Raw genomic sequence first — 25566 nt, 5'->3', positions numbered from 1 at the left:
TTGAAGGACAGTAATGTGAGGCAGGAGAGCTGCAGTGACTGACTCTGCTGTGTACTACTGTGCTCTGCAGCCCACAGTGACAGGAAACAGCTCAACTCTGTACAAAAACCTGTGGAGCAAAGACAACACAATACTCCACAGCGTCCACTAGAGGGACTCACACACTGTCACAGCTCCAGCTGCTTCCTCCTTTGTTCAGTGTGTCCTTCACCTTCTCTCCTCTGTTATCTGCAGTCAACTAAAGACAGACAGTTTTAACAAAGTGTGCATTCAAGAAATGAGTTTTAGATACATTCTAGGATCAGTATTTTGAGCAGTAAAACCAACATCATGTCACCAAAACATCCATCCAGAACTTTGAGTCAGAGCTGATCTACACAAAGTGTCCTTGTGTTTCAGTGCAGCCACAGTTGGTCACATCTTTCTTTAAAATCTGATCGGCCTCTGTGGGACTGGACCAGTCTGGTTTCTCTTATATCTGAATCTGAGGGTGTTTTCACACTTGGTCCCCTTCAGCCCTCTAAACAAACAGATCCATGACTCAGCATTTTTTCCACATACGTGAATACTCCAACTGTACCCAGGCCCCTTTAAAACAAACCTAAACTACCCAGAATTCAGTGCACTGGGGGTCTGAGAGCTCTAGAGGACCTGGTGTGAACAGAAGGAGGACTGAGGCCCCAACTACCTTGAACTGGACCAGAAGCTGGTCCTCTTTCAATAAACTCACAGTGTGAACACAAAAAGAACTGAGACCTGTTTCTGTTGGTCCACTTAAAGAGGACTGAGTTCAGTTCTTTGAAAAGGTACCAGCTGTGAAAAGACAAAAGACACTTCTTTGAGGCCTCAGGAGTCAGAGTTCACCTGAGGAATCCCACAGGGACCTTTAGTGGGTCCATTTCTCTGTCGACACGTCTCCTGGGGTTCATACTCACACACACATTTCATGGTATGCTGATGATGCACAAATGTACACACCTGAAGAACAAACGTCTTGCATTGGGACACATCTATTGTTGATTCAGAGTAAAAGTATGAAGGGTGTGGATGTGGATTCTCCATCACTGGCTACAAAGACAGGAGCAGAGGTCACCTGGGCCACATGGCATTCCAGGATGGCTCCTCAAAGCACTGACCAGCTCTCAGAGGTCCTCACTGACATCTTCACCCCTCCCTGCTACAGAAGCTGCTCTGCTGCAGACCACAGGTCTCTAACAAGTGCTGAAGACAGTAGAGCACATCACTGGCTCTCACCTGCCTTCCCTGCAAACCACCTTCATTACTCATCACTCAGGAAAACACAGAAAACCCTCAGAGACCCCACACACCTCAGCTACACACTCTTTTCACTGCAGGATCTACCAAAGCATCCGCACATGGACTAGACCCAGAAACAGCTTCTTGTCCTCAGCCATCAGACTCTTGAACCAGCAGATCCACCACACGCATCTCCCCGTCAGAGGAACACAGAAGCTCACAGAGGACAGGTCCTCCTTCAGTCTGAGCTCCCTAGATGATGATGCTGCAGCATCACTGTCATCTCTACAGCTTCCATCAGCCTGAATGGAAACAGAGCACAGCAAGAGGCCGAGCTACACAGCTGAATATGAAAGTGTAACGCACTATGGGGCCATAGATGTAATAAAGCAACAAAAGTAGCTTCGGCTATGGAGGCTGAGTGTGTGAATAAGACACCAAAGAAAATAATAGAGCTCAAATAAATATATTATTGTCATGTAATAAGCAGATATGCAATAGGACAGTAACAGCAAGTTATGAATGATAATAAATGTATTTATTACTATGTAATATATATAAACAGGTATTCAGTAATAATATGCACAATAAACAATCCAAACTGTGATGACAGAAGGTCACTCTGCAGTTCTGTCCATATTTCAGTTCATTCAGGAAACAATAGTTCATTCAATGTTCCAAAAAAAGGTTTGAGTTCAAGAACAAAAAATGGGGAAAACTCAAATAGGTCCGTAGTAGGAGGCCAAAAAAAAGGTTTTTATAATCCTACAGCGTCACAGGGTGATCGGGCAGCTCGCCATGTTGAACTGGATTTCAAGCTAAAGGAAAAAACCTGACCTAAACAAGGTCAAACACACACATTAAAATTCAGTATGAATGAAATGATCTTCCATCAAGAAAGTAAATAAATACATCCATACATAACGATGCATAATGATGAATAAATAATACCATCAATGCTATTGGTCATACAGCATATAACGCTCAGGTTATTTAATGATAACATTTATAAATCAATCATTCAACTTTCAAGCTTTGGGTAAAGGTGAAGCTAATGATGCACTTTATAATAAATCAAATTAAATCAGCAATAAGCTAATCACAGGTTCATAACATTTAAATGTTTAGGTAAACAAACAATTTGTTTGTGCATGTCGATGGGTCAGTTCAGAAGCACCATAGGCCGGTTTGGCTTTAACCACAAAAGCAACAAAAACTATACAAAACGAACAAAACAACCAATAATAAAGAATTCAGTCGATATTCTAACACTATGCCGAACGTTCGGCCATAAAAGTAACACAAATAGCACGGTCTATTAAAATAAAGACCGGTATTAACAACGTTAGCTTAGCCATTAGCCTAGCGGTTAGCCTATAGGCTTTGTGAATGACCGCGGCACCGCATTCGATAATAAACCAAAGTTCGCAGGGTCAATAAATGACTCGCCGCTGAGTGGATATTTACGGAGATGATTTAGATTCAATCGGCGCGGTTCGTTTGGGTCATGAAGCACTTTAATCGTTACTTTTGCCAGAATGCTAACCGGAGCACGCCAAGCACAGGGACGGCAGCGGCCATGGAGCGAGAGGAAACGCGGGGTTGTGCCCCGGAAGTTAAAGGGACACACCCCGCCACAATAAAGCGGTGACAGGAAGTGAGACGCTGTCTGTGTTATGTGGGTTGCAAAAGGCTGCATGTTGGAGTGAAGAGCTGCTGTGTTCTCTCTGGTGTTCATTCAGCACAGCTGGAAATAATGCTCCTCATTAGTACTCAGTGCACCACCACCTCCATCCTTCTTTGCTACCGAGTCAGGGTTAGGGAGTTGGCCCCGGAGGACACCGCCCTTCGGCCCTGGAGACCGCTCTCCCCTGTGTTGCCGACAACAGTCTGGATCAGGACAGGAACGGCTAACAGCAATCATATATACTGTAGGAGCCATAGATGGTGGCAGTGCAGCTGTTTTGTTATAAAAAGGCAGCTTTATTTATATAATTTATTTAGAAACAGATGCTCACTGCATTCTATGACGTGGTTATTTAAGAGTCCCAGCTGCTCATCTAAAGCGTCATGTTACCATGGAGACAGAGAGCGGTTCAAAGGTACGTGTCACTCAGCTTTTTGTTGTGTAGTTGTTCAGTAGTTACAGGACAGAAGCAGACATATAGTGAGTACTTTGTTGTGACTTTATGGCGTGGTTTTGTGCTTGTGTTGACATTTTTTTACATTTGATCGAGTGCTTCTTTGACTGTTGTGGTCTTCGACTGTAGAGGGCGCTAGCCGCTGGTAGGACCTTTGTTGCTTGTAACAAACTTAAATCAACAAATTGCTCTCTGTGTTTTATCTTGTATCTATTGGGAGGGATGCCTAAGATAAAAACATGTAAGTTCTAGTTCAATGTTGATTTGTAGGATTTCCTGCATTATTTCTACAATTTCTGTCCAAAATTCTTTCATCTTGGTGCAAACTGCAACAATTCTCTGCCCTGCATTTAACACACACGTCTAAAACATTTGTATTGAATTTACTTAATCTTGCAGGAGTCAAACTCTCATCAACCATTTATATTTAGACATACAACGTATTAATAATACTGAATTCAGTTTTAGTTCATAAATGCATATTGACTGTTGGTAATTCGTTGTATGTGTTTGTTTTCAGTTTCACACTTTCCAATAAACCTGTTGAGACGAGCGGACTGTCGTCAGAGTCTTAGAAGGAAGACTGGAGCAGACATATAGTGAGTAATTTGTTGTTTGTCGTATGGTTGTCATGGTGATGGGGAATATTTGCGTCACGTGGTGTAGGTGGTGACAACCGGATTCTATTAAAGGGGCACTCACTCACCGTCACAGGTGTTAGGAGGAGAGAAGAAGCTGGGTGGCCACAGTTTTTGTTGACCGCAGCGTGTCGTAACATAACGCAGCACATCATACCGTAACCATAGCGCACACCTTTGCACGTTCATCACCGGGTTATTCTTTTGGTTTATGTTTTCATCTCCCCAATGCAGCGTTTTATCCCATGTCCATGTACTATATCAAACCTCATCAAGAGGCAGAAGGCCTCATTTCACATTAGGCTACAGCGCCTCATACAGAGAGGCAGGGCCCATCTCTCCTCTCATCTGGGACTTTGGAGCTTTGAGGAAGCCGCTATATATACTGCTGCTGTTTAGCTATGTGCAGCTCCTTGTCTTCCGCTGACAGACACAGACAGTGGCATTCTGCTAAAAACAGGTATATGAGCCACAGAGCTGTACGAACCCCTGGAAGATCCATACATTCATATATTATAATATATGAGTGACACATGGTGCTAGAGCAGGCTGTCCTACTGATGAAGTCCAAAACAGGCATTAAATGGCACCAAAACATCCCCAGAAGCTGGCATGTGAGCCACAGATCGCCACATGCCACTAACACAGTCAGACATGGCACTTTGAGATCGCCACATGCCACTTCATCAAGCGAGGCAGGCCAAATGCCACTTTGGGGTAGACCGACAGGATACGGATTCTCATTTAACTGGACTTTTAACACAGACAGTGTGTCAAGTAACAACAAGTGTGGCCAAGTTTACAAGTTATTGTTAAAGTGAGTTTAGTTTAGGGCTGATTGTTAAGGAAATAACATGTAACCACTCAGTAATAGTTAGGGCCCGAGCACCGAATGGTGCAAGAGCCCTATTGAAACCTTAGGGATTACTACCCAACAGGAAGTCCGCCATTTTGACTTTTGTGGCCATTTTTTGCCTATTTGTCACCCTGCTACAAAACTTTTCACGCCTCGCATACTTCATCCAATTGGGCTGAAATTCACTGTGTCCACTCAGGACACCATAGGGAACAGACGCATTCCAAACTCTTACAAAAGAGTTACGGTGTGGCGGGGGCGTGGCCTCAAAGTTGACCATTTGCCAATACAAAGAAACACAGTATTTTCTGCCATACCTCCAACATACTTCATGCAATGTGGACAAAATCTTACAGTACTGCTATGGACCCGAGTCTGAACAGATGCTAATATGATGACACGGTCATAGCGCCACCTCCCAGCAGGAAATTTCTCTTTTAAACATGTTTTTGTTCTACGTCTCTGGAAATGAGAGGAGAGAAGAGCATAGGACAGGAAACTGCAATGGCCCTGCGGGTCGCAAGGTGCGCGAGGGCCCGCAATGCTGCTTGCAGCTTTAATTTCCACCTGCTGTTGGTTCGGAGTTGAGTACATGGCTAAGATGCAGGAAGATGCATCTCACAGTCCTCTTACATGTTTTATGTTTGTGCAGGATTGCTCTTAGGACCGTGACAGGGCATCCAGAGGAAATGGCGAAATTCTGTCTCGGTTTTTCACTGACAGAGGCACTGTGTCTTGGGGCCGGCTTGGCTGTTTCAGGCCTTTGCTACTATATGTATAGAAAGAAGAAGAAGACAGCAGATGAGCTTGATGTGAGTAAGAATGTATTTCATTAACATTATATAGCAGTAGTCTGCAAAGTGAATTGCGGTTCTGACTGCTAATACTTACAGAGGGACTGTTGCATTCAGTGCATGCTGACAGCTCACTAGTCTCTGACAAAGAAGTACACCATGCAAAAATGCTTGAGAAAAGCTCTCCTACTTGTTTAACTAAAATCCTTTGCAGCCCTTTAACATGTTGTTGGTGATGGTCATGCAGTGTAATGTGCAAGTTTGTAAAACCTCCATGTGCCATCTGACTATGTGTGTGTCATATTCAGAATGCCTCCCACATCAACATAGATGGAACCTTAAAGACACTTTGGAGGTTACACCAGGAGCACGTTTGCAGTATGCTGTTGTTGAAGGTAACCAGAACTGGATCAATACAAACAAGTGATGATTATGTATTTCCACTTCATACTGTATGTTTGTGTATATATTGTAGGTGTTGTGGAGCCTGTAGGCGAGCCACTGAGGAGTCAGTGTCATGAAGACATTGTTGGTGTGGTGCACAAAGTGGAAGTCACAGAGCCCAGGCTGGGATTGAGCAGCCTTTACTCTGCTCTTTTCAAGAGTCATGATAAGCCAGTCTTGCACAAACAAGTGACATCGGTGCCCTTCGTATTAAGGGGTTCGGATGGGACTGCAGTCCAAGTCCATTGTCCACTGAAGGCCTCTGGACTGAACATGGAGATGTTGTACAAGAGGTTTCTCCAGGTCAGCCATGGATTCAGTGTTCTTGGATGGTATTTCAGCGGGGTGAAGTCCTACAGTCGACTGGAGACCGAGGAAATGCTTAGAGTCAGTTACCAATGCTCGTTATTTTAATAGTTAATTCACAACAAAATGTCTGTTGCTTATCACTAATAATTTACATAGTAACAATACATTATGAAAATATGCACCTTTTTCAGGTGGGCACACGTGTTACTGGTGTAGGCCAGCTGACGCTGGACCCAGATGGCACCCTGAATCTTAGACCCCCTTCTGATGGATCTAAGTACTTTCTGAGCATGGCAGACTATGACACTTTACGAAAACAATACAGCGCTGCGACCAAAGCGTGGAAGCGTTTTGCTGTTATATTTGCTTTAGCCGGTGCAGCGGCACTCTACCTACATGGAAAGCTTCGCTGACAGCGTGACAACGAAAGGAGGGAATCCTGTTGAAGATGGGGAAAATAATCAGGAGAACATCTGTCATCTGCCTCTCTCAGCCATGTAACCGTATACTGTGGAACTGTGGACATGCTGCTGCTACACCTGCTACCAAGCTCTGTCACAACATTTGATGTTATGATTTTATTCTTTTATGATTTTAATTTCCTTCTTAATTGAGTGTTTTTAAAATGTTTTATTCTGTGATTTTATCTTATGTAAAGCACTCTGAATTGCCTTGTGTATGAATGGTGCTATATAAATAAAGCTTGCCTTGCCTCCAATTGTACTGTAAATATCTGGCCATGATGTTCTGTGTCAGTAAAGTATCTCTCTTAATGAGGATAAGATAAGATAAGATAAGATAAAACTTTATTAATCCCGAAGGAAATTCTTGTGCCAGAGGTATCAAGTTACATTAAATGCAGTTAAGTACAGAGTATAAGAGTATAAGTGTCACTATAATCCAAAATAAGAGTACAGTACGCAGTATGAGCACAATATATGATACATGGATACAATATGGAGATGTAAGGTGCTAAGTAAACATAAATATAGACCAGTGGAGGGAATGACAGTGATGCCTGACATGATTATCTAGCGCTTCTCCCTACAGAAAGGGGAGGAGTTATACAGTCTGATGGCCACTGGCAGGAAGGACCTCCTGTGGCGTTCTGTGCTGCTCCTCAGTAGTCTCAGTCTACCGCTGAATGTGCTCCTGTAGGACAGCAGTGTGTCGTGCAGGGGGTGAGACGTGTTGTTACGAATACTGAGGAGTTTCCTCAGTATCCTCCTCTCCGTCACCTCCACCACAGACTCCAGCTCCACTCCCAGCACCGAGCCAGCCTTCCTAATGAGCTTGTTGAGTCTGTTGGTGTCGGCCGCCTTCATCCTGCTGCCCCAGCACACTACAGCGTAGAAGATGACGCTGGAGACCACCGAGTGGTAAAACATCTGCAGCATGGTCTGGCAGACGTTAAAGGACCTGAGTCTCCTCAGTAGATACAGGCGACTCTGTCCCTTCCTGTATATTGCCTCTGCGTTTGTGGACCAGTCCAGTTTGTGGTCAATGTGGACACCCAGGTATTTGTAGCTGTCCACAATGTCCACGTTGGTACCCTTGATGCTGACCGGGTTTGGGAGTGTCTGGTGCTTCCTGAAGTCCACCACCAGCTCTCTTGTCTTTGTGACATTCAGCTGCAGGTGGTTCTGTCCGCACCACTCCACAAAGCTGTCCACCACACTCATATACTCCGCCTCCCGACCTCTGCTGGTACAGCCCACAATGGCAGAGTCATCCGAGAACTTCTGCAGGTGGCAGGACTGTGAGCAGTGTCTGAAGTCCGATGTATAGAGTGTGAACAGGAATGGAGACAGTACCGTGCCCTGGGGTGCCCCCGTGCTGCTCACTATCGTGTCCGAGACGGTGTTCCTCAGCCTCACAAATTGTGGTCGACCTGTAAGATAGTTAGTGATCCAGGTGACCAGTGGGGTCTCTACCTGCATGTCCAGGAGCTTCCTATTCAAAAGGGCAGGCTGCACGGTGTTAAACGCACTGGAAAAATCAAAGAACATGATTCTAACAGTGTTACCTGCCTCCTCCAAGTAGGTGTGTGCTCTGTGCAGCAGGTAGATGATGGCGTCCTCCACTCCAATACGGGGCTGGTAAGCAAACTGCAGGGGGTCCAGCGATGGTTCCACAACAGCACGCAGGTGTTTCAGGACCAGCCTCTCCAGAGACTTCATCACATGTGAAGTCAGAGCAACTGGTCTGTAGTCGCTGTGTGTGCTCGGATGTTTGGTCTTGGGCACAGGAACAAGGCATGTTGTCTTCCACAGGGCAGGGACAGTCATCAGGCTCAGACTCAGGGAGAAGATGTGCTGGAAGACCCACACAGCTGTGTGGCACAGTCCCTGAGTACTCTGGGGCTGAGTCCGTCCGGTCCTGCAGCTTTTCCCGGTCGTAGGCGACTGAACTCCCTCCTCACATCTTCTGTGGTGATGGTAACTGTGGACACAGAAGAGCAGAGAGAGAGATCTGATGGGGGAGGGTGGGGGTTGTTAATGGGAGGTGGGGTAAGGGGGGCAGGGTGATGTTATTGATGGGGAGGTGAGACTGGTTAGTGTGGTTAGGGGGAGGGGGAGGAGGAGGAGGTACATTGTTGTTATCGACAGGTGTTAATGGTGCATCACAGGGAGGGGGAGGGTGGTCAGGGAGTGGACTATCAAACCTGTTGAAAAACAGGTTCAGCTGGTTGGCCTCCTGCAGATCTCCATCCATCAGCTGGTCGGAGATCCTATTGTGGCCGGTGATGGTTCGCATACCACTCCATACCTCCCTCAAGTTGTTCCGGGCAAGTTGGCTCTCCAGCTTCCTCCTGTAGCTCTCCTTGCCCTCTCCAATCTTCTCCCTCACCTCTGCCTGGGCCCTCCTCATCTCCTCTCTGTCTCCACTCAAGAAGGCTGTCTTCTTTCTGTTGAGTGATGCCTTGATGTCCTTTGTCACCCATGGTTTATTGTTTGGAAAGCAGCGTATTGACCTGGTGGGGATTAGAGAATCTGTACAAAAATTAACATATTCTGTGATACAGTCTGTGAGTGTGTCTACATCCTCACCGTGGGTGTCACAGAACACATCCCAGTCAGTCACCTCAAAACATCCCTGCAGGGTCTCCAGGGCTTCCGGTGTCCACCTCCGTACAGTTTTGGTGGTCACCGGCTGCCGCTGTACTGCTGGTATATACTGGGGTTTGAGGTGGACTAGGCTATGGTCTGATCTGCCCAAGGGAGGGAGAGCTATGGAGCTGTATGCCTCTTTAACATTAGCATACAGTAAATCTAGAGTTTTATTTTCTCTTGTTTTACAGTCCACAAACTGCTTGAAAGTGGGCAGAGTTGATTTCAGATTAACACGGTTAAAATCGCCAGAAATCGCTATGAAGGCATTAGGGTGCTGGGTCTGAAGCCTCGCGGTCACAGAGCTGATGACGTCAGTAGCCCGCGACGCCTCAGCCGAGGGAGCGATGTAAACAACGAGTACAATGGCGTGAGAGAACTCTCTGGGCAATAATACGGACGTAGACTCACCGCTAGCAGTTCAATGTCCGGGCTGCACACACGCTCCTTTACCGTAACGTGTCCCGGGCTGCACCACCGGTTGTTCACGTAGAGCGCCAGTCCCCCTCCTTTCTTCCTGCCGCTCTCGGTGCAGTTCCTGTCCGCCCGTACCAACTGAAAGCCGGCTAAACTCACGGTAGAGTCCGGTATGTTTGCGTGCAGCCACGTCTCTGTAAAGCACATTACAGACGCCTCACGAAACACACACTCGCTCTTTGTGCGAGATGTTAACTCTTCCATCTTACCCAGTGATCTAACATTACCCATGACGATAGAAGGAAGATACGGCTTGTATCTTCTTTTCCTCAGCTGTCTTCTTTTGCCCCCTCTGCTTCCACGTTGTTTCCTTCTTAGTTCTTTGGGGATTTCGTGTCGCTGGCCATACATCCCGCTGTGCTGGAGACTCATCAGCTGATCCCTGGTGTAAACAATGGAGCCCTGGCGTGTTTCCGTCACGGCCGAGACGCGGCATGATAAAAGTGCTCCAAAAGCGACGAAGACCACGAAGAAAGTCCGAAAAAGACGCATTATTGCAGTGCCTGACCGCTTATACTTCGATTTAGTACGAAGTAGAGTGTGGTAGAGTAGGAATAAATTACGAAAAACAACTTAATACACCCGCGGTGTGCGGAGCTTCTCTGGCTGGCTGCTACCGCGAGGCCGCGCCGGAAGCTATGTTTCACTTGTTACCGTTTGCTACTCCATTCATTTAAAAAGAGAAATTCCACATTCTAACTGTTTACAGGTAGTCTGAAAAGAACAGAACACAATATAGGGGGATGCTCTAAAACCAAGAATCCAACCAACTCATTAAACGTATAAAATGATGAAGATAACACATCGCTTTTGGTTATCCTAACTCCCCTGGATACCTCCACACAATAACATATTTTCTGGGTTTCAGAAAACATGATCAATGGTCTTACCCAGAAACCTAGATAAAAGTTTACACTATGCTGATAGAGCCTTTTAACAGCAAGCAATGCTGCCCTGGAGACTGCTCTCCCCTGTGTTGCCGACAACAGTCTGGATCAGGACAGGAACGGCTAACAGCAGTCATATATACTGTAGGAGCCATAGATGGTGGCAGTGCAGCTGTTTTGTTATAAAAAGGCAGCTTTATTTATATAATTTATTTAGAAACAGATGCTCACTGCATTCTATGACGTGGTTATTTAAGAGTCCCAGCTGCTCATCTAAAGCGTCATGTTACCATGGAGACAGAGAGCGGTTCAAAGGTACGTGTCACTCAGCTTTTTGTTGTGTAGTTGTTCAGTAGTTACAGGACAGAAGCAGACATATAGTGAGTACTTTGTTGTGACTTTATGGTGTGGTTTTGTGCTTGTGTTGACATTTTTTTACATTTGATCGAGTGCTTCTTTGACTGTTGTGGTCTTCGACTGTAGAGGGCGCTAGCCGCTGGTAGGACCTTTGTTGCTTGTAACAAACTTAAATCAACAAATTGCTCTCTGTGTTTTATCTTGTATCTATTGGGGGGATGCCTAAGATAAAAACATGTAAGTTCTAGTTCAATGTTGATTTGTAGGATTTCCTGCATTATTTCTACAATTTCTGTCCAAAATTCTTTCATCTTGGTGCAAACTGCAACAATTCTCTGCCCTGCATTTAACACACACGTCTAAAACATTTGTATTGAATTTACTTAATCTTGCAGGAGTCAAACTCTCATCAACCATTTATATTTAGACATACAACGTATTAATAATACTGAATTCAGTTTTAGTTCATAAATGCATATTGACTGTTGGTAATTCGTTGTATGTGTTTGTTTTCAGTTTCACACTTTCCAATAAACCTGTTGAGACGAGCGGACTGTCGTCAGAGTCTTAGAAGGAAGACTGGAGCAGACATATAGTGAGTAATTTGTTGTTTGTCATATGGTTGTCATGGTGATGGGGAATATTTGCGTCACGTGGTGTAGGTGGTGACAACCGGATTCTATTAAAGGGGCACTCACTCACCGTCACAGGTGTTAGGAGGAGAGAAGAAGCTGGGTGGCCACAGTTTTTGTTGACCGCAGCGTGTCGTAACATAACGCAGCACATCATACCGTAACCATAGCGCACACCTTTGCACGTTCATCACCGGGTTATTCTTTTGGTTTATGTTTTCATCTCCCCAATGCAGCGTTTTATCCATGTCCATGTACTATATCAAACCTCATCAAGAGGCAGAAGGCCTCATTTCACATTAGGCTACAGCGCCTCATACAGAGAGGCAGGGCCCATCTCTCCTCTCATCTGGGACTTTGGAGCTTTGAGGAAGCCGCTATATATACTGCTGCTGTTTAGCTATGTGCAGCTCCTTGTCTTCCGCTGACAGACACAGACAGTGGCATTCTGCTAAAAACAGGTATATGAGCCACAGAGCTGTACGAACCCCTGGAAGATCCATACATTCATATATTATAATATATGAGTGACACATGGTGCTAGAGCAGGCTGTCCTACTGATGAAGTCCAAAACAGGCATTAAATGGCACCAAAACATCCCCAGAAGCTGGCATGTGAGCCACAGATCGCCACATGCCACTAACACAGTCAGACATGGCACTTTGAGATCGCCACATGCCACTTCATCAAGCGAGGCAGGCCAAATGCCACTTTGGGGTAGACCGACAGGATACGGATTCTCATTTAACTGGACTTTTAACACAGACAGTGTGTCAAGTAACAACAAGTGTGGCCAAGTTTACAAGTTATTGTTAAAGTGAGTTAGTTTAGGGCTGATTGTTAAGGAAATAACATGTAACCACTCAGTAATAGTTAGGGCCCGAGCACCGAATGGTGCAAGAGCCCTATTGAAACCTTAGGGATTACTACCCAACAGGAAGTCCGCCATTTTGACTTTTGTGGCCATTTTTTGCCTATTTGTCACCCTGCTACAAAACTTTTCACACCTCGCATACTTCATCCAATTGGGCTGAAATTCACTGTGTCCACTCAGGACACCATAGGGAACAGACGCATTCCAAAACTCTTACAAAAGAGTTACGGTGTGGCGGGGGCGTGGCCTCAAAGTTGACCATTTGCCAATACAAAGAAACACAGTATTTTCTGCCATACCTCCAACATACTTCATGCAATGTGGACAAAATCTTACAGTACTGCTATGGACCCGAGTCTGAACAGATATATATGCTAATATGATGACACGGTCATAGCGCCACCTCCCAGCAGGAAATTTCTCTTTTAAACATGTTTTTGTTCTACGTCTCTGGAAATGAGAGGAGAGAAGAGCATAGGACAGGAAACTGCAATGGCCCTGCGGGTCGCAAGGTGCGCGAGGGCCCGCAATGCTGCTTGCAGCTTTAATTTCCACCTGCTGTTGGTTCGGAGTTGAGTACATGGCTAAGATGCAGGAAGATGCATCTCACAGTCCTCTTACATGTTTTATGTTTGTGCAGGATTGCTCTTAGGACCGTGACAGGGCATCCAGAGGAAATGGCGAAATTCTGTCTCGGTTTTTCACTGACAGAGGCACTGTGTCTTGGGGCCGGCTTGGCTGTTTCAGGCCTTTGCTACTATATGTATAGAAAGAAGAAGAAGACAGCAGATGAGCTTGATGTGAGTAAGAATGTATTTCATTAACATTATATAGCAGTAGTCTGCAAAGTGAATTGCGGTTCTGACTGCTAATACTTACAGAGGGACTGTTGCATTCAGTGCATGCTGACAGCTCACTAGTCTCTGACAAAGAAGTACACCATGCAAAAATGCTTGAGAAAAGCTCTCCTACTTGTTTAACTAAAATCCTTTGCAGCCCTTTAACATGTTGTTGGTGATGGTCATGCAGTGTAATGTGCAAGTTTGTAAAACCTCCATGTGCCATCTGACTATGTGTGTGTCATATTCAGAATGCCTCCCACATCAACATAGATGGAACCTTAAAGACACTTTGGAGGTTACAACCAGGAGCACGTCTGCAGTATGCTGTTGTTGAAGGTAACCAGAACTGGATCAATACAAACAAGTGATGATTATGTATTTCCACTTCATACTGTATGTTTGTGTATATATTGTAGGTGTTGTGGAGCCTGTAGGCGAGCCACTGAGGAGTCAGTGTCATGAAGACATTGTTGGTGTGGTGCACAAAGTGGAAGTCACAGAGCCCAGGCTGGGATTGAGCAGCCTTTACTCTGCTCTTTTCAAGAGTCATGATAAGCCAGTCTTGCACAAACAAGTGACATCGGTGCCCTTCGTATTAAGGGGTTCGGATGGGACTGCAGTCCAAGTCCATTGTCCACTGAAGGCCTCTGGACTGAACATGGAGATGTTGTACAAGAGGTTTCTCCAGGTCAGCCATGGATTCAGTGTTCTTGGATGGTATTTCAGGCGGGGTGAAGTCCTACAGTCAACTGGAGACCGAGGAAATGCTTAGAGTCAGTTACCAATGCTCGTTATTTAATAGTTAATTCACAACAAAATGTCCTGTTGCTTATCACTAATAATTTACATAGTAACAATACATTATGAAAATATGCACCTTTTTCAGGTGGGCACACGTGTTACTGGTGTAGGCCGCTGACGCTGGACCCAGATGGCACCCTGAATCTTAGACCCCCTTCTGATGGATCTAAGTACTTTCTGAGCATGGCAGACTATGACACTTTACGAAAACAATACAGCGCTGCGACCAAAGCGTGGAAGCGTTTTGCTGTTATATTTGCTTTAGCCGGTGCAGCGGCACTCTAACAACACGGAAAGCTTCGCTGGCAGCGTGACAACGAAAGGAGGGAATCCTGTTGAAGATGGGGAAAATAATCAGGAGAACATCTGTCATCTGCCTCTCTCAGCCATGTAACCGTATACTGTGGAACTGTGGACATGCTGCTGCTACACCTGCTACCAAGCTCTGTCACAACATTTGATGTTATGATTTTATTCTTTTATGATTTTAATTTCCTTCTTAATTGAGTGTTTTAAAATGTTTTATTCTGTGATTTTATCTTATGTAAGCACTCTGAATTGCCTTGTGATGAATGGTGCTATATAATTAAAGCTTGCCTTGCCTCCAATTGTACTGTAAATATCTGGCCATGAATGTTCTGTGTCAGTAAAGTATCTCTCTTAATGAGGATAAGATAAGATAAGATAAGATAAAACTTTATTAATCCCGAAGGAAATTCTTGTGCCAGAGGTATCAAGTTACATTAAATGCAGTTAAGTACAGAGTATAAGAGTATAAGTGTCACTATAATCCAAATAAGAGTACAGTACGCAGTATGAGCACAATATATGATACATGGATACAATATGGAGATGTAAGGTGCTAAGTAAACATAATATAGACCAGTGGAGGGAATGACAGTGATGCCTGACATGATTATCTAGCGCTTCTCCCTACAGAAAGGGGAGGAGTTATACAGTCTGATGGCCACTGGCAGGAAGGAACCTCCTGTGGCGTTCTGTGCTGCTCCTCGGTAGTCTCAGTCTACCGCTGAATGTGCTCCTGTAGGACAGCAGTGTGTCGTGCAGGGGGTGAGACGTGTTGTTACGAATACTGAGGAGTTTCCTCAGTATTCTCCTCTCCGTCACCTCCACCACAGACTCCAGCTCCACTCCAGCACCGAGCCAGCCTTCCTAATGAGCTTGTTGAGTCTGTTGGTGTCGGCCGCCTTCATCCTGCTGCCCCAGCACACTACAGCGTAGAAGATGACGCTGGAGACCACCGAGTGGTAAAACATCTGCAGCATGGTCTGGCAGACGTTAAAGGACCCGAGTCTCCTCAGTAGATACAGGCGACTCTGTCCCTTCCTGTATATTGCCTCTGCGTTTGTGGACCAGTCCAGTTGTGGTCAATGTGGACACCCAGGTATTTGTAGCTGTCCACAATGTCCACGTTGGTACCCTTGATGCTGACCGGGTTAGGGAGTGTCTGGTGCTTGTCCTGAAGTCCACCACCAGCTCTCTTGTCTTTGTGACATTCAGCTGCAGGTGGTTCTGTCCGCACCACTCCACAAAGCTGTCCACCACACTCATATACTCCGCCTCCCGACCTCTGCTGGTACAGCCCACAATGGCAGAGTCATCCGAGAACTTCTGCAGGTGGCAGGACTGTGAGCAGTGGCTGAAGTCCGATGTATAGAGTGTGACAGGAATGGAGACAGTACCGTGCCCTGGGGTGCCCCGTGCTGCTCACTATCGTGTCCGAGACGGTGTTCCTCAGCCTCACAAATTGTGGTCGACCTGTAAGATAGTTAGTGATCCAGGTGACCAGTGGGGTCTCTACCTGCATGTCCAGGAGCTTCCTATTCAAAAGGGCAGGCTGCACGGTGTTAAACGCACTGAAAAATCAAAGAACATGATTCTAACAGTGTTACCTGCCCTCCTCCAAGTAGGTGTGTGCTCTGTGCAGCAGGTAGATGATGGCGTCCTCCACTCCAATACGGGGCTGGTAAGCAAACTGCAGGGGGTCCAGCGATGGTTCCACAACAGCACGCAGTGTTTCAGGACCAGCCTCTCCAGAGACTTCATCACATGTGAAGTCAGAGCAACTGGTCTGTAGTCGCTGTGTGTGCTCGGATGTTTGGTCTTGGGCACAGGAACAAGGCATGTTGTCTTCCACAGGGCAGGGACAGTCATCAGGCTCAGACTCAGGGAGAAGATGTGCTGGAAGACCCCACACAGCTGTGTGGCACAGTCCCTGAGTACTCTGGGGCTGAGTCCGTCCGGTCCTGCAGCTTTTCCCGGTCGTAGGCGACTGAACTCCCTCCTCACATCTTCTGTGGTGATGGTAACTGTGGACACAGAAGAGCAGAGAGAGAGATCTGATGGGGGAGGGTGGGGGGTTGTTAATGGGAGGTGGGGTAAGGGGGGCAGGGTGATGTTATTGATGGGGAGGTGAGACTGGTTAGTGTGGTTAGGGGGAGGGGGAGGAGGAGGAGGTACATTGTTGTTATCGACAGGTGTTAATGGTGCATCACAGGGAGGGGGGGGGGGGGGTGGTCAGGGAGTGGACTATCAAACCTGTTGAAAAACAGGTTCAGCTGGTTGGCCTCCTGCAGATCTCCATCCATCAGCTGGTCGGAGATCCTATTGTGGCCGGTGATGGTTCGCATACCACTCCATACCTCCCTCAAGTTGTTCCGGGCAAGTTGGCTCTCCAGCTTCCTCCTGTAGCTCTCCTTGCCCTCTCCAATTCTCCCTCACCTCTGCCTGGGCCCTCCTCATCTCCTCTCTGTCTCCACTCAAGAAGGCTGTCTTCTTTCTGTTGAGTGATGCCTTGATGTCCTTTGTCACCCATGGTTTATTGTTTGGAAAGCAGCGTATTGACCTGGGGGATTAGAGAATGTACAAAAATTAACATATTCTGTGATACAGTCTGTGAGTGTGTCTATCCTCACCGTGGGTGTCACAGAACACATCCCAGTCAGTCACCTCAAAACATCCCTGCAGGGTCTCCAGGGCTTCCGGTGTCCACCTCCGTACAGTTTTGGTGGTCACCGGCTGCCGCTGTACTGCTGGTATATACTGGGGTTTGAGGTGGACTAGGCTATGGTCTGATCTGCCCAAGGGAGGGAGAGCTATGGAGCTGTATGCCTCTTTAACATTAGCATACAGTAAATCTAGAGTTTATTTTCTCTTGTTTTACAGTCCACAAACTGCTTGAAAGTGGGCAGAGTTGATTTCAGATTAACATGGTTAAAATCGCCAGAAATCGCTATGAAGGCATTAGGGTGCTGGGTCTGAAGCCTCGCGGTCACAGAGCTGATGACGTCAGTAGCCCGCGACGCCTCAGCCGAGGGAGCATGTAAACAACGAGTACAATGGCGTGAGAGAACTCTCTGGGCAAATAATACGGACGTAGACTCACCGCTAGCAGTTCAATGTCCGGGCTGCACACACGCTCCTTTACCGTAACGTGTCCCGGGCTGCACCACCGGTTGTTCACGTAGAGCGCCAGTCCCCCTCCTTTCTTCCTGCCGCCTCGGTGCAGTTCCTGTCCGCCCGTACCAACTGAAAGCCGGCTAAACTCACGGTAGAGTCCGGTATGTTTGCGTGCAGCCACGTCTCTGTAAAGCACATTACAGACGCCTCACGAAACACACACTCGCTTTTGTGCGAGATGTTAACTCTTCCATCTTACCCAGTGATCTAACATTACCCATGACGATAGAAGGAAGATACGGCTTGTATCTTCTTTTCCTCAGCTGCTTCTTTTGCCCCCTCTGCTTCCGCGTTGTTTCCTTCTTAGTTCTTTGGGGATTTCGTGTCGCTGGCCATACATCCCGCTGTGCTGGAGACTCATCAGCTGATCCCTGGTGTAAACAATGGAGCCCTGGCGTGTTTCCGTCACGGCCGAGACGCGGCATGATAAAAGTGCTCCAAAAGCGACGAAGACCACGAAGAAAGTCCGAAAAAGACGCATTATTGCAGTGCCTGACCGCTTATACTTCGATTTAGTACGAAGTAGAGTGTGTAGAGTAGGAATAAATTACGAAAAACAACTTAATACACCCGCGGTGTGCGGAGCTTCTCTGGCTGGCTGCTACCGCGAGGCCGCGCCGGAAGCTATGTTTCACTTGTTACCGTTTGCTACTCCATCATTTAAAAAGAGAAATTCCACCTTCTAACTGTTTACAGGCAGTCTGAAAAGAACAGAACACAATATAGGGGGATGCTCTAAAACCAAGAATCCAACCAACTCATTAAACGTATAAAATGATGAAGATAACACATCGCTTTTGGTTATCCTAACTCCCCTGGATACCTCCACACAATAACATATTTTCTGGGTTTCAGAAAACATGATCAATGGTCTTACCCAGAAACCTAGATAAAAGTTTACACTATGCTGATAGAGCCTTTTAACAGCAAGCAATGCTGCCCTGGAGACGCTCTCCCCTGTGTTGCCGACAACAGTCTGGATCAGGACAGGAACGGCTAACAGCATCATATATACTGTAGGAGCCATAGATGGTGGCAGTGCAGCTGTTTTGTTATAAAAAGGCAGCTTTATTTATATAATTTATTTAGAAACAGATGCTCACTGCATTCTATGACGTGGTTATTTAAGAGTCCCAGCTGCTCATCTAAAGCGTCATGTTACCATGGAGACAGAGAGCGGTTCAAAGGTACGTGTCACTCAGCTTTTTGTTGTGTAGTTGTTCAGTAGTTACAGGACAGAAGCAGACATATAGTGAGTACTTTGTTGTGACTTTATGGTGTGGTTTTGTGCTTGTGTTGACATTTTTTTACATTTGATCGAGTGCTTCTTTGACTGTTGTGGTCTTCGACTGTAGAGGGCGCTAGCCGCTGGTAGGACCTTTGTTGCTTGTAACAAACTTAAATCAACAAATTGCTCTCTGTGTTTTATCTTGTATCTATTGGGAGGGATGCCTAAGATAAAAACATGTAAGTTCTAGTTCAATGTTGATTTGTAGGATTTCCTGCATTATTTCTACAATTTCTGTCCAAAATTCTTTCATCTTGGTGCAAACTGCAACAATTCTCTGCCCTGCATTTAACACACACGTCTAAAACATTTGTATTGAATTTACTTAATCTTGCAGGAGTCAAACTCTCATCAACCATTTATATTTAGACATACAACGTATTAATAATACTGAATTCAGTTTTAGTTCATAAATGCATATTGACTGTTGGTAATTCGTTGTATGTGTTTGTTTTCAGTTTCACACTTTCCAATAAACCTGTTGAGACGAGCGGACTGTCGTCAGAGTCTTAGAAGGAAGACTGGAGCAGACATATAGTGAGTAATTTGTTGTTTGTCGTATGGTTGTCATGGTGATGGGGAATATTTGCGTCACGTGGTGTAGGTGGTGACAACCGGATTCTATTAAAGGGGCACTCACTCACCGTCACAGGTGTTAGGAGGAGAGAAGAAGCTGGGTGGCCACAGTTTTTGTTGACCGCAGCGTGTCGTAACATAACGCAGCACATCATACCGTAACCATAGCGCACACCTTTGCACGTTCATCACCGGGTTATTCTTTTGGTTTATGTTTTCATCTCCCCAATGCAGCGTTTTATCCCATGTCCATGTACTATATCAAACCTCATCAAGAGGCAGAAGGCCTCATTTCACATTAGGCTACAGCGCCTCATACAGAGAGGCAGGGCCCATCTCTCCTCTCATCTGGGACTTTGGAGCTTTGAGGAAGCCGCTATATATACTGCTGCTGTTTAGCTATGTGCAGCTCCTTGTCTTCCGCTGACAGACACAGACAGTGGCATTCTGCTAAAAACAGGTATATGAGCCACAGAGCTGTACGAACCCCTGGAAGATCCATACATTCATATATTATAATATGAGTGACACATGGTGCTAGAGCAGGCTGTCCTACTGATGAAGTCCAAAACAGGCATTAAATGGCACCAAAACATCCCCAGAAGCTGGCATGTGAGCCACAGATCGCCACATGCCACTAACACAGTCAGACATGGCACTTTGAGATCGCCACATGCCACTTCATCAAGCGAGGCAGGCCAAATGCCACTTTGGGGTAGACCGACAGGATACGGATTCTCATTTAACTGGACTTTTAACACAGACAGTGTGTCAAGTAACAACAAGTGTGGCCAAGTTTACAAGTTATTGTTAAAGTGAGTTTAGTTTAGGGCTGATTGTTAAGGAAATAACATGTAACCACTCAGTAATAGTTAGGGCCCGAGCACCGAATGGTGCAAGAGCCCTATTGAAACCTTAGGGATTACTACCCAACAGGAAGTCCGCCATTTTGACTTTTGTGGCCATTTTTTGCCTATTTGTCACCCTGCTACAAAACTTTTCACGCCTCGCATACTTCATCCAATTGGGCTGAAATTCACTGTGTCCACTCAGGACACCATGGAAAGCAGACGCATTCCAAAACTCTTACAAAAGAGTTACGGTGTGGCGGGGGCGTGGCCTCAAAGTTGACCATTTGCCAATACAAAGAAACACAGTATTTTCTGCCATACCTCCAACATACTTCATGCAATGTGGACAAAATCTTACAGTACTGCTATGGACCCGAGTCTGAACAGATATATGCTAATATGATGACACGGTCATAGCGCCACCTCCCAGCAGGAAATTTCTCTTTTAAACATGTTTTTGTTCTACGTCTCTGGAAATGAGAGGAGAGAAGAGCATAGGACAGGAAACTGCAATGGCCCTGCGGGTCGCAAGGTGCGCGAGGGCCCGCAATGCTGCTTGCAGCTTTAATTTCCACCTGCTGTTGGTTCGGAGTTGAGTACATGGCTAAGATGCAGGAAGATGCATCTCACAGTCTCTTACATGTTTTATGTTTGTGCAGGATTGCTCTTAGGACCGTGACAGGGCATCCAGAGGAAATGGCGAAATTCTGTCTCGGTTTTTCACTGACAGAGGCACTGTGTCTTGGGGCCGGCTTGGCTGTTTCAGGCCTTTGCTATATGTATAGAAAGAAGAAGAAGACAGCAGATGAGCTTGATGTGAGTAAGAATGTATTTCATTAACATTATATAGCAGTAGTCTGCAAAGTGAATTGCGGTTCTGACTGCTAATACTTACAGAGGGACTGTTGCATTCAGTGCATGCTGACAGCTCACTAGTCTCTGACAAAGAAGTACACCATGCAAAAATGCTTGAGAAAAGCTCTCCTACTTGTTTAACTAAAATCCTTTGCAGCCCTTTAACATGTTGTTGGTGATGGTCATGCAGTGTAATGTGCAAGTTTGTAAAACCTCCATGTGCCATCTGACTATGTGTGTGTCATATTCAGAATGCCTCCCACATCAACATAGATGGAAACCTTAAAGACACTTTGGAGGTTACACCAGGAGCACGTCTGCAGTATGCTGTTGTTGAAGGTAACCAGAACTGGATCAATACAAACAAGTGATGATTATGTATTTCCACTTCATACTGTATGTTTGTGTATATATTGTAGGTGTTGTGGAGCCTGTAGGCGAGCCACTGAGGAGTCAGTGTCATGAAGACATTGTTGGTGTGGTGCACAAAGTGGAAGTCACAGAGCCCAGGCTGGGATTGAGCAGCCTTTACTCTGCTCTTTTCAAGAGTCATCAACAAGTGACATCGGTGCCCTTCGTATTAAGGGGTTCGGATGGGACTGCAGTCCAAGTCCATTGTCCACTGAAGGCCTCTGGACTGAACATGGAGATGTTGTACAAGAGGTTTCTCCAGGTCAGCCATGGATTCAGTGTTCTTGGATGGTATTTCAGCGGGGTGAAGTCCTACAGTCGACTGGAGACCGAGGAAATGCTTAGAGTCAGTTACCAATGCTCGTTATTTTAATAGTTAATTCACAACAAAATGTCTGTTGCTTATCACTAATAATTTACATAGTAACAATACATTATGAAAATATGCACCTTTTTTCAGGTGGGCACACGTGTTACTGGTGTAGGCCAGCTGACGCTGGACCCAGATGGCACCCTGAATCTTAGACCCCCTTCTGATGGATCTAAGTACTTTCTGAGCATGGCAGACTATGACACTTTACGAAAACAATACAGCGCTGCGACCAAAGCGTGGAAGCGTTTTGCTGTTATATTTGCTTTAGCCGGTGCAGCGGCACTCTACCTACATGGAAAGCTTCGCTGACAGCGTGACAACGAAAGGAGGGAATCCTGTTGAAGATGGGGAAAATAATCAGGAGAACATCTGTCATCTGCCTCTCTCAGCCATGTAACCGTATACTGTGGAACTGTGGACATGCTGCTGCTACACCTGCTACCAAGCTCTGTCACAACATTTGATGTTATGATTTTATTCTTTTTATGATTTTAATTTCCTTCTTAATTGAGTGTTTTAAAATGTTTTATTCTGTGATTTTATCTTATGTAAAGCACTCTGAATTGCCTTGTGTATGAATGGTGCTATATAAATAAAGCTTGCCTTGCCTCCAATTGTACTGTAAATATCTGGCCATGATGTTCTGTGTCAGTAAAGTATCTCTCTTAATGAGGATGTTTCACTTGTTACCGTTTGCTACTCCATTCATTTAAAAAGAGAAATTCCACCTTCTAACTGTTTACAGGCAGTCTGAAAAGAACAGAACACAATATAGGGGGATGCTCTAAAACCAAGAATCCAACCAACTCATTAAACGTATAAAATGATGAAGATAACACATCGCTTTTGGTTATCCTAACTCCCCTGGATACCTCCACACAATAACATATTTTCTGGGTTTCAGAAAACATGATCAATGGTCTTACCCAGAAACCTAGATAAAAGTTTACACTATGCTGATAGAGCCTTTTAACAGCAAGCAATGCTGCATTTCACACTATACTGGATCTTTAAATGTGGTGAAATACCTATCCTGGCATTCCAAGAGGCAAAGCTGAAGTGGGGAACAACAGTAAATTTAGTATAAAGTACAGCAGCATGGAGTGACAAGGAGTATGGTCGAGCTTCTGATGGGGAAAACCTGGCAAAGATGCTCTAGATAGACAGGGACAGTACTAGCTCTGTAAAGTTCCTGGTAAACCCAGAACAATCTCCATTCATCACTGGTATTAATGTAATCACTCTTGTTGCCAGGAGGTGGACACAAGTGTTGTTTTGACAGGCATTCATCATATTCTTTGTGCCTGACGGTAATACATTGAATGTTTAAGCATCATATCATGAAAGAAAATGGTCATCCACCTCTGAATCAGGGAGGGAGCTCTGTGTCACAGTGACATGAGATGATCTTACAGCATATGTGGTCATAGACCCTGTGTACCTGCCTGTGCCTCCACATCAAATGGCAGCTGATAAGATCAGAGTTCAGGCCATTTTTTTCATATAGTTACAAACGCTTGGTGGCAGCAGCACCTGGTGTCTGAAAAGACCTCTAGTGAGTCATCAAGTGTACTATTTCTGTCATCTCTAACCAGCAATGAGTCAACATTGACAACACATAGATGAAAAGGGAAAAACAAGTGTGTGTGTGGAGGTGAAGGAGGCAGTACAAGGTGAAGAGTGTGACATCAAGCCTGGTTTAGGGTGAAAAAAAGGAGCAGGTGGATGACACAGGATCCCATTAATTACCCTGTGCAGGCATTTGGCATGCCTCGCTTGCTGAAGTAGTATGTACCGATCTCAAAGTGCCATGTCTGGCTGTTTTGGTGCCATGTCTGACTGTTTTAGTGGTATGTGGCGATCTGTGGCTCACGTGCCTCTGTTTTTAAGCAACATGCCATTTTGCTGGAGGCTGTTTTGATGGCATTTAGTGCCCGTTTTGGACTTTATCGCTTAGACAATCTGCTGAAGCACTATATGTACCACTCACATGGCGTTTGGACCGATGTGTCAGCGCTGGGTGTTTTAGTGGTATGTGCCGCTTCGTTGCTCCGCCACAGTTATGGGATGTTTTGGTGCCATTTAATGGCCGTTTTGGAGTTCATCAGTTTGACAGTCTGCTCTAGCACGTTGTATGTTGCCCACCTGTGGCTACCCCAAGTGGGCACTTACCAAAGCCACAAAAACAAGAAGGAACATCTCCATTCCATATGTGTCAGGAGTATCAGAGAAACTCCGCAGGATCTTCAATAACCATGACATCCCGGTCCATTTCAAACCCATGACAACTCCCAGGGAGAAACACAGCATGTGATATATGCAGTCCAGTGCAGTGAGGAATGCTCTGATCTGTACATTGGAGAAACTAAACAACCACTCCACAGAAGAATGGCTCAGCACAGGAGAGCCACCTCCTCAGGACAAGACTCAGCTGTTCACCTCCACCTCAGAGACAGAGGACACTCCTTTGAGGACAAAGGGCTGTCAACCAGTCCACCTCCGGCAGTTTCATAGTCGTTAGACACACCTGGCCCAGTCAGCCAGATCATCACAGGTAAGTATGGAAACATTTAGTGCTATTGTTTTTTAAGTTTCACCCAGACCCACCCACTGAGGTCTGCAACCACATATAAACCATGTTTCCCACCAACAGTTAGAACTGATGAAGCTGCTTGGAGGAGCAGCGAAACGTCTTCAAGAAAATTTGAGAAACAAATCGATTCTGTGGTTAGGGCTAGCTTTTTTCAGCTTCGCCTCCTCGCCTAAGTCAAGCCCTTCCTGAGTCAGAGAGATCAGGAGAAACCATTTATGCTTTTGTTAGCTCCCGTCCTGACTATTGTAACGCACTCTATGTTGGAGTTAACCAAGCGTCGGATCACTTACAGCTAGTACAGAACGCTGCTGCCTGCATGCTCACAGTCATAAGCATGATCACGTCACACCTGTCCTCTACTCTTTCCACTGGCTCCCTGTGAAGTTCAGAATCGATTTGAAACTTCTGCTGTTTGTTTTTCACTTGTGTGTCTGAGATTTTAAACATTCACCAACTGACCAGGGCCTTTTGCGGTGTCAGGTCCTAAAGTGTGGAATAGCCTTCCCTTTGAGCTATGCACAGACCTGCCACTGTTTAAGGCCAACTTGAGACCCAGCTGTTGAGAGAGGCTTTTAAGACATCGCCGTGTCTTATGGTATTCTTTTATCGTTTTTATTGTTTTTATTATTTCTCTCGTTCTAATTTTTTTTTATTTTGTTTCATGTATAAAGAGCTTTGGGCAATCTCCAGTTGTAGTAAGGCGCTTTATAAATAAAGGT

At 45.5% G+C, this 25566-nt stretch overlaps 1 protein-coding gene, 2 long non-coding RNA genes and 1 pseudogene across 3 annotated transcripts; all 4 read left to right on the top strand.

The window, feature by feature from the left end:
- The first annotated feature begins 3386 nt into the window (after positions 1 to 3386).
- LOC114429800 (mitochondrial ubiquitin ligase activator of nfkb 1-A-like) lies at positions 3387 to 6885 on the top strand (annotated as a pseudogene).
- Positions 6886 to 11255: 4370 nt separating this feature from the next.
- On the top strand, positions 11256 to 13557 carry LOC114429810 (uncharacterized). Its single transcript, XR_003669930.1, has 3 exons — positions 11256 to 11293; positions 11787 to 11865; positions 13418 to 13557. It is a non-coding gene; the product is annotated as an uncharacterized LOC114429810 (long non-coding RNA).
- A 5557-nt stretch (positions 13558 to 19114) lies between these two features.
- LOC114429811 (uncharacterized) lies at positions 19115 to 21386 on the top strand. The gene is made up of 3 exons (XR_003669931.1): positions 19115 to 19152; positions 19647 to 19725; positions 21275 to 21386. It is a non-coding gene; the product is annotated as an uncharacterized LOC114429811 (long non-coding RNA).
- Positions 21387 to 21392: 6 nt separating this feature from the next.
- On the top strand, positions 21393 to 22596 carry LOC114429915 (mitochondrial ubiquitin ligase activator of nfkb 1-A-like). Its single transcript, XM_028398521.1, has 4 exons — positions 21393 to 21431; positions 21722 to 21809; positions 21890 to 22227; positions 22342 to 22596. Exons 1-4 carry the CDS (start codon positions 21393 to 21395, stop codon positions 22561 to 22563), a joined length of 687 nt encoding a protein of 228 aa, XP_028254322.1. The 3' UTR covers positions 22564 to 22596.
- The last annotated feature ends 2970 nt before the right edge of the window (positions 22597 to 25566 follow it).

This window comes from Parambassis ranga, unplaced genomic scaffold (assembly GCF_900634625.1).
Source record: "Parambassis ranga unplaced genomic scaffold, fParRan2.1 scaffold_21_arrow_ctg1, whole genome shotgun sequence".
NCBI lineage: Eukaryota > Metazoa > Chordata > Actinopteri > Ambassidae > Parambassis > Parambassis ranga.
Note: the sequence above shows the minus strand (reverse complement) of the source record. Positions and strands in the feature narration are given on the sequence as shown.